At 33.6% G+C, this 15,500-nt stretch overlaps 1 protein-coding gene across 3 annotated transcripts in view; it reads left to right on the top strand.

Moving 5' to 3' along the window:
• The window catches only part of LOC140040727 (histone-lysine N-methyltransferase SETDB1-like), a 373,841-nt gene that overhangs the window by 125,994 nt on the left and 232,347 nt on the right, over positions 1 to 15,500 (top strand). For all 3 annotated transcript variants that reach the window (XM_072086876.1, XM_072086874.1, XM_072086877.1), the window contains exon 11: positions 5,912 to 6,076. In XM_072086876.1, coding sequence (XP_071942977.1) covers positions 5,912 to 6,076 — 165 coding nt within the window. The remainder of the gene's footprint in view (positions 1 to 5,911; positions 6,077 to 15,500) is intronic.

Below are 15,500 nucleotides of genomic sequence, written 5' to 3'. Positions count from 1 at the left end.
GATTAATTTTACTTCTCGCCATAGACCTCCAGACTGGACACCCTCTGTAAAAATTTGTAACTCTATGATCAGACCATCACCTACTGCTTGAAACCTTAGAGTCATCTTTGACTTTGTCTTATCTGCTTATGTTGACAAAGTGTGCAAATCTGCAATAAATTCCATCCGCAAGATTAGACATGTACGGAAGCTAAAATCAACAGAAATACTGGTCCATTCATTTGTTTCATCCAGGCTAGACTCGTGCAACTCTCTTCTTTGTGGGCTTCCAGCTAAGACTATTGCTAAGGTCCAGCGTGTTCAGAACATTGATTGATTGATTGATTTTATTCGATATTCATACACAAAAGATAAAATATACAATGTACAAAAAGAATACCAGGATAACCCATTAAGTCGACAAATAAAAGTAAACTTATTTCCAATGGGGTCCAATCCGTATTAACTGAAAAAGTGAGTGGTTGGGCCTAGTACAATATATCATTAAGTTGGACGCAGTAAAATTGGAAAAACAAGAAAATACATATGACAAGATAACATCAAAAACAATATTAAAAAATAACTTAATTAAACTGATATTCCAAGCTGTTCATTATTAAAATATTCTTTAAGTTTTATTTTGAAGGTTGCATTATTTTGTATTTATTTGAGTGAATTGGGGAGCCTGTTCCAGTCACGGATACCTAAGAAATAAAAAGTCGAATCATTAACGCCAGTAGCCTTAGGAGTGACAAAATTAAATGTTGTACCCCTGGTGAAATGGTTATGATGATCAGAAATTAACAAAAAGTTATCCTTAAGGAAAGAAGGCGTATTAAAGTTATAGCAAATTTTGTGAACATAATTTAATCTTAAAAACTTTTTCTGAGGCTGACATTAAGAAACCCAAGATCGGAAAGCTCTTTGGCACCTATGTGAGACCTCGGACCAACATTTAAAATGAAACGTGCCATCTTGTTTTGGGCAGTTTGTAATTTATGTTTAAGATTCTTATTGACACCGCCGTACCATGCCGAGGCAGAATAGTCAAATGTACATTGTATTAAAGCAGTGCTTAATAGTTTACGACATTTTTTATTCAAGCACAAACTTTGCCTATGTAAAAACTTCAACCTTGACTTAACTTTACTGATAACACTAGTTGCAATAATATCACATGATACATATTGGTCTAAATCAATACCCAAATATTTAACTTGCTTAGTACTTTTGATTCTACGGCCCATTAATTCCACAGAAAACTCTTTAACTTTGTTAAGCTTCGCTCTGCTACCAAAGATAATACTTTCGGTTTTGCCAACATGTAAAGATAATTTGTTTTCAGTTAGCCAGTCCTGGCACTTAGCTACAGTAGGACATTACTTAATTTATGAGCGAATTTGGTGGCATCGTGATGAGAATACAGAATCGTAGAATGATCAGCATATAGCAATAATTGAACATCAGAATCAGAATCATGTAATTTACTGACCTTTGACCTTTAATGTTTAAATATGTCTGTATCTCTGTAACCAAATGTCATAAAAAGTTCAACTTGGTGTCAAAATGTTCAAAATGTACACATTTATATTAGCTCTAATAGAAGATGTTATCATATTTTTACTGGAAATGCCAGTTTGAGGTATGACCAGAATATACTGTTAAGCGTGCGTGCGTGTGTCATACTTATAATAATATACCTAAAATATAGATTTAATGGACCAGAACTACATTCAATATCCTATTTAGCCTTTTACAATTTTCTTAAAACTTAATGTTTAATTTAATTTCAATATATAATTCCATCGCATGGTAGGCCTACACCGTAAGAGCAACACTTAATATCAACAAAAAATTAGATAAACTTACAAGTTAAATAACAATAAAAAAAAAAGAAAATCAGGATCTTAAAGAAAGAAAAGAAGAATTAACCAATGCGATTTGATACTCATAAAACATATGACCTAATTATCAATTAATTGCTTGAAGTATGCTGAAAAAAATAAAATGTTTGAAACAGTGAGGAAAAAGCGAAGAAAAGAAAAACATATGTTTAAAATATTAGAAATCTGAAAAGGATCAAAGACAAATTAATTACAAAGTTGATTTCTTTTCAAGAACATACTGTAGTGGAATATAAAAGGAAAACAAACCAGTGAGCAGTCAAAATTACCATCTTGGCTTGATGAGGCAATAACACATCCAGCTCATAACACTAACAAAATCTTTGAAACCAGAAGAAATTAAGAGAAGCAATGATAATTTAACTTTAATCCACAAAAACATGACAAAAATGACATCAACCATTACCGACCAAACGAACATTATCACATGTACACAAATAATTTACAAAAGTAATCAAAAAACAAAATCAGAAACCGACTAGAAGTAAATAAACCAATATATAAGGCTTTATACAGTAGGACCATCTTATACAGTTTGTCAATCAACTAAAATAAAAAAGAAATGAATATCACCAAATCTTTGATTTAGAGATTATCAGAAAGCATTTGACTCAATAAAACAGGCATAACCATATTAGAGGGAAATATTATACCTCAACAAATATTGATTACGATCTTTCAAAGAGAAGTTAAGGAAGATTAGTAAGACAAGGCGACACTTAAGATCTTCACTGCATTGGAAGAGGTGTTTAATCAAAGAGCTAATCTAAAAAATAGAGTAAATATCACTTTAAAGACAAAATAAACAGTTAATTTAACCAAAATCACAAAGACTTCCAGCCTATTTTTTGCTTTGAATTACAGTTTTTTAGGGTATGCACTATATCATTTTTTTTCAATCCAATTTTTGGTGAAACTATTATGTGTGACATTAAAATTGCATATTCAACAAAAATATTTGTCAACATTACTTTTGTCAGTGGGAAAATAAGTATATCTTTAATAGCATGTGATATTATTAGCAAATATTTCAAATGTAGTTTTAAAACTTTCCCATTACAAACAATTGCCATAATTCTGATAACATTACAATACACCCATCCTCTGGGACTTATTTTCAAATGTAGCTAAAAACTTTCCAGTACAATTCCGGTCATTTTGATGTGTATAGATGCATGCAGTAGCATTGGAAAAGCGAGAGAGGGGGAGGTGGTTGGGGTGATGGAGAGACACATATTTTTTACATGTTTGTCTACACTATAAACTAGTTTAACAAAAAAGGTGTGATGTGCCCAAATATGGTAGTGATATGTCATTCATCGTGTCCATATATGGGCACATCACATTTTTTTGTCGCATAAAAATGTTATAGTGTAGACAGAGTTTACCATTTGTGTAACATGTAACAAAAATATGTGTCTCTCCATCCACCCCAACCCCCTCCCCTCTCTCGATCTCTTTTTATAGATTATTAATTGCTAAATATATGCAAAACGATGGGTCATAGCTCAAAATGACATTTCCAATTGAATTATGACAAAATATTTTGTTAGAGCAAATATAAATGTGTATATTCTAAACAATTTGACACCAAACTGAACTTTTTAGGACAAATAGTTACCGAGATATTGACATATTCAAACATTAGAGGTCAAGGGTCAAAAAAGCTTAATTTATGGTAATTTTTTGAAAAAAGTTTCTATTAGACTAAATATTAGATTTATTTTCTTAACATTTTGAGCCCATTTTCAAATTTCTGAGATTGCGTGTTATTGAGATATTAGGCAATCAAGGTCAAAGGTCAAACTGAAAAATAAAGCCTTTGCGGCCATTTTTGTACAATTATTTTCATTATAGCGAATATAAATATATATCTTCCAAGCGTTTTGAAAAAAAAATTAATGTAAAATGTCCCTGCGTTGTCAAGATATGGCGATTTTTAGTTATATAATAGAAAAGTATAAAAATTGAGGTCAGAGGTCACAGAGGTCAAATCAGATTTCCAGTAACTTTGTTTTGGCATCTCCACACTATACTCTACCAAACTGCTATACTGAAAAATTTGTATCCAGTCTGGTAACATCCCACCCCCTTTTCTCCCCTTAGGGACTGGACTAATTATCTTTCGAGTTCCGTTGCTTATCATATACCATTTTAGTTATTCTTCCGCACTTGATATGGTAGTTACATTTACATTCAGTGCATTTCATTTCCCTGTGCGTTTTCGCAATCTGTTTTTTACAAATTGAACATGGGTTTCTGATTGGTCCTGGGTTCGGAGAAACGTCTCCAGCCAAAATAATAAGTACCATCAGGAAACTTGGGTTTTTTAAGTTTAAGCGGCAAACTGGATACGGTTTAGAAGATCCGTACAATGAATTAATGGGTGGGCTTATACCCGAGTGCCTAATTTTTCATGAAAATTAGTCAAAAGTTGGGGGTGGGCTTATACCCGCGTATGGGCTTATACCCGCGTCAGTACGGTATTATTATTATTATTATTATTATATTATTATTATTATTTATGTAAACCTGAAGAAGCTTTCTTCAATGATATCTCATTACTAAATCAAAACCAGATGAAAATGTTTTCACAATCAACTACTGTACTTGTTTTTCTTTTAGTTTGTTATCTTCTTTGCTAATTGATTTTACTTTCTGAATAGTTCCTTGCATAATTAAACCTTTTCATCCAGCTCCATTGCAATTATGATACAGTCAGAAAATTGGCAAAAAGCTTCCTACTTTCTAGAAGTTTTATGTTGTTAAGTTTTCAGATAGTTCTATATTGTTTTGACAACTCTTGTAACATGACCACAGTTCTGACTTTGCCTATACAAATGGGTCTGTTTCTGCTGAAAAAATCAAAATAATCAATTATTTCTGCAACTTAAATACTGCCAACCACAAAATTTTCCATGTTGCAATTGAAAGTTATCTGGTAATCGCTTTTTAAAAATCACATCATTACCCACAATGCAGTTCAAATTAGGGAAGGCCAGGATGCGTAATTTTTTTTTCCAGGATGAACGTGGGCAGAAATCATGAATAATTCATGATTAATTATGACATAATAGGGAACATTATAGAGGGCGCTGTATAAGAATGCAGAGAGATTAAATAATTAGTGTAAACAACGTTTGCCAACCGAAATGTTTGGTCTAGTGGTAAAGGCTTCAACCTATTACGCTGAAGCCCTCGGTTCGAGGTCTTTCATGAACATGTTTTTTTTAATAGTTGAGAGAGATTATTTAGAGGGTTAGGTTTAGTATATTTAGGAAGTAGATCTGCTATCTTTCAATTCTTTATAATAAAAATAATTAAGGTAATGAATTATTCATGACTTCTGCCCACGTTCGTCCTGGAAAAAAAAACACGCGGCCAGGATGAGTTGATTTGCTTACATTCTATCGCTGTCTAAAACTATCACACGTTTTATTAAAATCTAAAAATTGAACTCTGAAAATCCAATCATAGATATTCAATTGACTATGAATCAATAAATATCTACTACCACATATAACAAACAGAATAATGATGTTTTATTATATATTAATAAGAGCACGTCGTCGGCGAGGAAGTTTGTTTCACTGTTGTGTTACTTCTTGGGCAACGACAGGCCTAAAAGGGTCAGGAAAGACATCGTTAATCTGGACTGGTGGGATGTAATGGTGTTAACGCAGAATTCTTTTTATTTTCCCTAGAGAAAAATAATAACAATCACATGTTATCTCATATCTACAGTATTGTGTTGCAGCTAAAAACTTCTCAGCGATAATCAGTTATTTGCCGTTACAACACGATATCGATTGAGTGTTTTAATCGGTAATTTTTTATATCGTATGTAGTCATTTTGCGCAGTTTCTGCTGCCCAAAAATAATTGACTAAAAAATAATCAGTTAATAACCGATTATTCCTGCTCAGCAGAAACAGGCCCTATAATCTTTCACAGATTTTTTCATTCATATGCTGCCACTTGCACATTACTATTACAATTAATTTGTTTGTTCATATTTTATATTTAAAGTAAATCCAGAAGAGCGGTCACGGCAAACAGCACGTAAAAGCTCTAAAAATCGTAAGCAGCACAGACAAAGATACCACTGGGTTGAAAGAGAAAGGCAGTGGGAGACTAACAGACCAAATTGGGAATCCAATCAAGGAAGCAACTACACAATTTATGAGGATTCAGGTGTGATTTTTTTTTTTTTTGTTAATTGAAAAATATTGTTAAAATATGTTATATCAAAGAATATATATATCAGAAGAATGAGCAATATGCAGGTTTCCCTGCAGTAGTAATATTTTCCATGCAGTAGGATGCCATATTTATAAATTAATTTATGCCTGGACAACCAGTAGGGTTTTCATAATTAAAAACTACATGCTAACATCATGTTTAATGCTATTTGGATATTTAATTGTTTGTTTTATGGAGCCCACCATAACAAAACAACCCTAATTTTTGTAGACTACGCATATCGCTGTAGTGATCACAGAGGTACCAAGTTGAAAAACGAAATTTCGGGTAAACAATAGAGAGTTAAAGTAAAAATAATTTAAAATTATATAGAGGGCACTAAAAAAATTTCAAGCATACATCATCTGGCATATCAAATACCAAATTGACTAGGCCCAGGCCTACCTACCACCTGCCTATGTTCAGTACTAAACAATGGGTAATGTCAGACACCTTTCCAGTGTGGTATAGCCTAGCCACCTAAGCCTTTGATAATTTTGTTAATAAAGTAATTTTTCTCCACTAAATAAGTGTTTCACTGACATTTGCATGTAAAAAAATCTTTTTAAAGTAAAGCTCTTTTTCACCTCGTGAGTGGACACCGCCCGACTATTGACACATATTGCATGTTACAGGGAAGAGTTATGTGACATACAATACAACAATAACAATGTCACACATGCTTGGCTTGATTGTTAACAGTCTGGCAGCAGAGTGGTTGACCTCGCGAATTATTACCAAATCAAAATTTGAATTGCCGCCATCTTGGAATCGCGATAAAGCAAGTAGTGCGGAATTACAAAATGCAGCAAAAAAATGTTCAATAACATTTAAATAGCATATTCATACAATTAAATTTATATTAATAAAATTCAACTAAGGAGTTTACGAAAGATAGGCTACTTAAGAAATACTGCCGAGATCGGTTCCCCCACACGGCGTAGGGTACCGCAGTGCTAAGGGGCCTAGGTAGGAAAAAATCTGATTTTACCTGTTAAACATGCTTGAACCAAGGCCATTTTAATATATATTATCCAGATTATATATCAAAACAAACTGATAAAAGGATTTGTTGATTTGCTTCTGATGAGAAAAGTGCCGGATTCAATTCGCTGACGGCGAATGAATACACAAATTTTTGCCATTTTCTAGCATTAGCCTTGGGTACCCAGACAGCTGATAACGATTATATTCGATTGTCCAGACGTCTCTGCTACTGGTGCTCAATACTACAGTATGTAATACCATGGACCTATAGGTCCATGGTATTACTGTACATATAGTACTGTATGTTTAGTTTTTGCTTTCTTTATGGCAAAATAAATATTTGATTTTTATTATTGCTTATTTTCCTTTAACTTTATCCAAGAAGTACATATTATTATATATATGCATATTACAGTCAAGTTGCAACTGGCACGAATCCACTCCGCTTTGGTTACTAACTAAATAATTAATACAGTTGTATAACATCATATAACTAACAAACAAATTAACAAGTTAATAAATTAACCACCATTAAATAATTTTATTTACACAAAAGTATTTTACATACAGTATAACATGTAATATCTTGTTTACATCAAAGTAAAATATGCCTATCAAACTATCTTGCTCAGGCTAAAATATCAAGTTATTATATATGTCAATATTTGAGTTAAATCATCGCAATAATAAAAATTTTTATTTTTTTTTTATTTTTAAAGACATCTGTTACGTACATCAATTTACAAATATCAAAATAGGATTGTTTTTGCAGCACAAGATGAATCACAAGTCGGATAGTTTATTCTTAGAAACCTGAAAGAAAAAAAACACCAATAATGAGCTATTCATAGTTAAATAATTTTAATGTCAACTTTAGTCATCCTAAATTGTGTCGCCATGATCACTACTACTATACTGTATATATAAATATCATACTATGTACGACCATCCAAATTACCTCATCCTACCTACAGTCCTTCCTAGCCTAGGCTACATTATTGTCATTACAAACCTCCAACAGCCACAACATATTTTCTTTTTTTTGGCAAAGAATTTCCCGTAATATAGTCCTAAATTAATTAAATAAATTAAAAGGTCTAGGCCTATAATAAGTCGGCGATATGCCACTAAAAACTAGCCTGCGGCCCTCTCTATCCCTCTACAAATAGCACTGGGTTTCCGTCAAATGGGCTAGGCCTAGCCTAGGCCTAGATAATACAAGTTGGGTACATTTTTTTACAACCAAATAATCTACAATTATATTGCAATATTTACCAAACTAGCACCAAATCCAAAATAATAAAGCTATTAATAACATATTTTGGTATATTAACTGGTTTAAAAACGGATTGCACATTGCATTGCACGTGCTGATGAGAAAAGTGCCGGATTCCCTACGAAACCAAACAAATAAATCATGTAGCCTACCTCAACGAACACCTCCATCTGCACTTTTTTCTTCAATAAGCTCTGTCGTCATTTCCTGGGCTATTTATACCAAAATTTTGTGGCGGGAATAATCTTCCATATTAGGAGTAACAATTTCTAAATATAGAAAGATATAATTTAACCCGGATGGTGAAAATTGCAGCAGATTTGTAAGGGTATTCCCATGCAAAATGCTTGCCGCGAAGTGAAAAGCGAACCGGAAGTCACTATAACTTGGCGATGCTCAGTGACCTGCGCAGTTAAAAAACAGCGTTTTAACGGTTAAATGAGCACTTTGCTGCTCGACTGTTAATTCATGAAACAAATACATAAAAAAATTTGCTTTTGTTGAAATACTGGGCATCGTTATTAATTGTGAAATAACATGTTTTTTTGGGGGGAGGGGGAAATGTTAATTAGGTGATCATTTAGAATAAAATGATCACCTATTGTTATTGTATGAAATCTTTATTCTTCTTCTTTTTGTACACTATTTTGTGTAACAAATATCTCAAAAAGTTAAATGTCAATGATCACAAAAATTTCACAATATCTTTCCAATGCTGTAACTTAATCCTAATAAGCTTTTTAGCGTGAACACTCAACCATGACGTCATTAATACGCGAATTTGTTAAATCACACTATCAATCATATCTCCATAACTCTTTATCACATATCAATAAAATTCACTTATACGTAAACTTCAGGTCAAGGGTAAAAATATTAGCAAATAAAAACTTATGCATTTCAAGGTCATGCGCGTGAAATGGGTGGGTGAGTGGCCGAGCGGTTAAGACAGTGGAACCGTAATCACGTAGCCATAACATCGGCAGGGGTTCGAGGCTCACTCACTCCATGGTTCTGTTGGTAGAACGAGTCTTCTCGGATAAGGACTATAAACCGTAGGTCCAGTGTACACAACTTGCTCGTGTGCACTTTAAAGAACCTAGTACATCTTTCGAGACGAGTAGGGGGTTACCCCGGTGTATTAGTACATCACAGCCACTGATCACCAACTGGGCCCTCTGGGAGATCAGTCAGTCACCCAGTATAAAGATAAAACAAACAAACAAACAAAAATCGTTCATTAAAAATATAAAAAGCTCAAAATTAAGTTTTGATCAATTTAGAGCATGAATTAGACCATTTGCGTGTTTTAAAAAATTACTGCGCAAAAACATGTTTTTGCGCGCGCGGTACTTAAAAAGCGTAAAAAATCCTGCCTGTTTGGTAAAGAATAAGAGGAGACACAACTTGAATAGTTCAGTCAGTTCACAGTGTTTACCGCTTCCTTAAGGCTATGCTTGTAATGAGTTTTTAATAGGTGTTAAACACTGCCGTTACGTAACCCAATTAGCAAAGATTACAATGTTTACTGCCCGCGGTCAATTTTGGTGTTAGTACACATGCGTAATAGGACGTCACAATACTCTTACTAGGCGATGTGCGTGAAAGGTGCACTATACTGTTTGTAGACCTACCGAACTTGTATTCCGACCTTGTTTATTAATTTTTATAAAAAGCAGTGCTGGATATCTTTTATTAATAATTAATAATACGAGTTTTATACGGCACCAATAAAGGAATTATATTTATATGGTTTACTGTGTACTAAATGTTGGTAATTTCTCCAGACAACTTATCATGAATCATGATGGATTAATGGGTTTAATAAGGACCAGTGGTGGTGCCAGCGGGGGGCTACGGGGGCTGTATCTCCTCGTCGTCTCCCCCTCTTCCCCGTCTGGGAAACGCGAGTACTTTTCGTCGGGGAATATAATATACAGTAAAAATCATTCGCGTTCACTTCGTATAACTTCAGCGCCTAGAAAAACCTCGGCGTTCCATTCTTTTTAGTACGTTGGAGCGGAGAGCTATTGCACTTTATATGCATGCATTATTGCCAGCGATCTAATAAACAATGAATAGGTACGCACTTGTCTGGCGGTTCCCCTGTACGAATTGTTTAACATTGGGCCTGCTCCATTGCGGTTTACGTGTGATATCATGTTCCATCCAGGGACCAGAATGTGTACTGTACTAGTTACTTTCCAGGCAAAGTTTACAGCCGCGTCAGTCGTGTACTGTGTATCGACGTAAGAAATACAGCAAAAGGGTACGAATAATGTTGGCGATCTATTGTTCGTATGTCCGATTTTCTAATTTTACGATTAACCGCTATGTACCGAACTGTACATAATCCTTTTAAACAATGGCTTATAATTACAAAAGAGCATAGACTATATTTGTAATTGAATTTTTAACCAACACATATAATTTGTAGTTGTTTTTACGGGTTGATACTAATAATAACTAAACGAATATTCTCGTAGTACCATTTTATACCATATTTTATAATAACGACTATACGAAAACTAAAACTAATTGATTAATTTCTTCTTTAATAAAATATTACTACTATTTCTAACGTTATTACAATTATTAATATATTAATATAGACCTACATAAAAAAACCTATTGCTATTATTATTGATATTGTTTATTATTACTATAGGCGCGCCTATGCCTGAACCTATTAGGCCTACCGGTTACGGTATGCACTAAATATGTCCATCATTATGGGATTAAATATTATCCTTATTTAAAAAGGGTGAGTCCCGTGTTCTCTGAACGTAGGGGAATGAGCTGTTAGGAGCTCATTGTACTAACCCTCGGCAGTATGTGGTAGGGTGGCCAGTTCCTTTCCACGCCGCCTTTTTTCTCCCTAGTATTTTCAACCAGGTACTTATTTTACAGCTGAGTGAACTGGGAATATATTACGAACTGATGCCTACTATAGATGTAGTAGGCGTATGTGTAGCCACAAATCGTTAAACGATATATAATTTCGTCCTATAATTTCACTGAACTCTAAGTATGTGATCGTAAAAATCATATATTTTATGATATTAATATCATAAATAATTTAATTATACAATATCAGACTAAAATAGAAGAATTTTAGTTTTGCTAAACGGTCATAATATAGACTGAAACATAAATTAAATGTCATATACAGTAATAAAAATAAGAAATTGTGTCATTGGATCTTCATGAGAACAAATTATATAATTCTTTTCATGCGCGCATTTGCGTGCACTAAAATATGATTTTAAAATAAGTTGGAGTCTTTAATATGCTACAAAATGCATTAGGGTCCGTAAATTAAAAAGTTGCTTAAACGGTAAAATTTCGATTTACCAAATGATACGTCTAAGGCTTAATAAAAAATATGATTAATTTGTTAGCTGGTATAAAAACTGCGAAATCTCCGTGAAAATTTACTCGATTTTTAAACGGTTTTTTCAAGAAAAAAGCTGAAAGAACAATGAACAACTGCACAAAGGTCATGCTTCTCTATGATGTATTAGAAACTACTGCGCAGCCTCTGTTTACTTTTCTTGTCGCCGATGTCATGCCTGGCTTCTTCCTTAATTAGGGTGTTACGTAATCAGAGCCGTAATCTTCAAAGGATCGTTATGGGAAGTTTATTACCCTATGCTTAAGCACTACCGCACAGCGTGATACTAATGGATTAACTGGATAACTAGGCTGTGTTGTTCCTTCTCCATGCTATGACTCAATTAGCAAAGAAATCAGTCAAGTTAGTAGAGCAGTTAATGACATGAGCTGTGCATTTTATTACCAAAGCATGAAACTTGGCACAGAGTTTCTTTGATGTATATAGATTCAAAATATCGGGGGGTGCCAAGTGTCCAACGTCCGGTATGGCGGCCATCTTGATTCAAAATGGCCACCATAAAAACAAAAAATGTTCATATCTTGGCAACTATACACATTAGAGACTTAATTCTGGTCTCAAATTGTTCACAAACTATATATTTCTATTTGCTCTAATGAAAAGTTTCGTCCAAAAATGACCGGAAATGACGTTTCTTACAGTTTGACCTTTGACCTCGTATTTGTATATCTCTGTAACTACTGGTCATTTTCAATCGATTTTGGTGTCATTTTGTTCAGAATAAATACATTTATATTTGTAGTAATGAAACATTTTCACATTTTCACACAGCAATACTGATCGTATACCGCATATTTTTTCCGCCGGTAACACACACTACGCGACTATAGGATAAAGCAAGTTAGATAAAAAATATTTTGGAAAAAATGCTAAATAAGTCAGTAAAACCACCACAATTTCCAAAAATAAATTTCATTTATCTACTATAAACTGTACAACAGTGTTACTTAAACCACACTCCAGAAAGGAAAAAATCGAAATTTGCAGAAAGAAGCAATTTTAACACCGTTATTTCAAAGTTCGGAACGTCCATAATTATTACGGAATTTTGGTCCAATATTACGGGCATGGGAAATGAAGATATACAGTACCTTCGCATGATGCACAAGCATTCTACTAAACAGTCAGAAATTCATTCTGAGCATGTTCACAAACATAATTATCTACATAATATGTGCGCGGTATTGTTGACTGCTGGTCAATTGTACGCTGCAGTCTGTCAATTTACATATAGGCTCTTATATATGATGAAATGGGATCTAAATTTTAATTTATTGGCAAAAAACATTTAGTATGAAATTAAGGGTGTTGCAACACCCTGTGTCCGCCCCTGACTATACATGGTGGCATACTTTATAGGCTTCATTTATACAATACATCTGATAGTCATTTTGTATGTTAAATCCCCAAAACCTGCAATTGTTGTCGTTTTAGCAGTATAACCAAGGAACAGACCTACCAATTGGAGCGAATCCAAAAGAGAGCATGCCGCATTATCGTGGGTGCGGATTACGTATCATACACGGAATCACTGAAGCAGTTGGGACTCCATACCATGACTGAGAGACGTTACCAACTTTGCATTGAATTTGCAAAGAAATGTGCTAATGCGTATAGATATGCTGAGTGGTTTCCGAGAAATATGAGTACGCATAATATGGCCTTACGGAAAAGTAATACATACCAGGTCCCCAAAAATAAGACAAATAGATATGGAAACAGTGCAATCCCGTTTCTCACTCGCTGCCTCAACAGTATTGATTAAATAATAAAAGAAAATAAATGTATAATGTAACCAGATATTAATTAATTTGACATATTGGCCTAGTAGAAATTTCTTGAATTTGACTCAATTTATTCTTAATTCTCATTTAATTTTGTATTTGATGTTTTTGTAAATGTTTAATTGTAATTATTTAATTGTCTGAAGTCGACTTTAATTAAGAAACCAATGTAAATACTGCAACTTAAATTTAAGATTATATTTTTATACTGTAATTAAGTTATAATGTATATACTATATCCTTGCAATTTGACTATTTTTTTAAACTTTATGTTTACATTTAAATATATTTTGTAATTGCGATTATTTTGTTTTATAATGACTATACTTTTCTTGTCTTTTGAATGTATATTGTTCCTTACCATGCAATTCAGCAGATTTGCTGCCAATTGGTTTGTTTTTAATAAAGAATAATAAAGAATAACAATAATCATGACGTTGTCTCATTGCTGAAATAATTTTCGTTCCTTTTTTGGCAGAATCCGTTAATACAAATTGGGGCAGACCTGGTATTTTCGCCAAAACGTTATGGTTCTCTTATTTGTTTTGACGATCGCCGACCGAAACTGGCCGTGCATCCATATCAACACGAAAATATCAATGCCTTGTGGGATTTAGCGGGCCGAATAAATTATTATTATTAGAATCAACTTATTTTTCACATTTTGAACAGTTTAAAGACGAAAACAGTTATCGAAATAGGATCATATAGTATTTTTTATTTTTACATAAAATGTAGTTTGTGACCTTAAATTAGGTCGAAAACACTTAGGTCGTAGGGCTTTAACACATTGTTACAGTAATAAACTAACTTATTTTAAACTTGAAATAAGGTGTATAATAGCTATATTATTTATATACAAAATTTAAACTTTCTAGAAAATGGTGTGATGAATGTAAAAACTATATGTACAGCTGTACTAAGTATAAAAAAAGCTTTCCGTTGATACCAAACACAATGGTATTTATAAGTTGTCGCAATTTGACCTTTGACCTTATTTTGGTCACATGACATAATGTAATTGCGATTATCTCTGTTGCTATGCATTTTGGGGTATGGGTGTAATGGAAATAAATGATCAGTATTTAATTCTCTTTCCGATGATACCACTCACGATCATTTTTGTTAAAGTTAGTCCGCCATATTGAAAATCAAAATGGCGGCCACTTGCCATGGTCGAAAAAAAAATGGCACCAAAGTTTTTCTTGTTCAGCGAAAAATTCTGAGTCAGAAAAACGTTGGTGCCGACAATTAACATCAAAAGCCTACAAGTGCCTTTTTTTCGACATAAGCTCCTGGACTACAATAATGATAATTCAAATACAGTCAACTCTCCCAATACCGGACTCTCCCAAAACCGGAATTCACGAAAAACCGGACTTTTTTGGAGGGCCCAATTTGTCCCTATTCTAAATGTACTGTAATTTATTATGAAAACCGGAATACCCAATTCCGGAATCCGGACAAATTATGAAGTACAAAACACGAAAATTAGCGTCTGAAAACCGGACTGACAGTTAAAAAACTCCAAATATTTACAAAAACAACGTAACATCGTTGTCGCTGACTCGGATTCAATACATGCACAATGTACAAAAGCTTTTAGCCATACCCTGACCATGCATGAAGTGCGCGACGTTTCGCGGTACGATCAAATAATGTTGCCATGGAGCGCTACACTGTGATTGACAGGTCAGTTCATTGTTAACCCACGAGGCGGCAATTGCTTTGTTGCGTATCGAACTGCGGTGGGCTTTTTCACATCGAAGCGCTATTGTTTTTAGCAGGGAGTTGTTAACAACTCCCTCCCTGTTTTTTAGCATATGAATTGTTTTTTAATAAAGTTCAATTTACATTCCACTTTGTGTCTTTGTTTTGTTTAAATCATTGTTAAATTCACAATTGCAATAGGAC

Source organism: Antedon mediterranea, chromosome 2 (assembly GCF_964355755.1).
Source record: "Antedon mediterranea chromosome 2, ecAntMedi1.1, whole genome shotgun sequence".
NCBI classification, from domain to species: Eukaryota; Metazoa; Echinodermata; class Crinoidea; order Comatulida; family Antedonidae; genus Antedon; species Antedon mediterranea.
The sequence above is the reverse complement of the archived record's forward strand: the minus strand, read 5'-3'. Positions and strand labels throughout refer to the sequence as shown.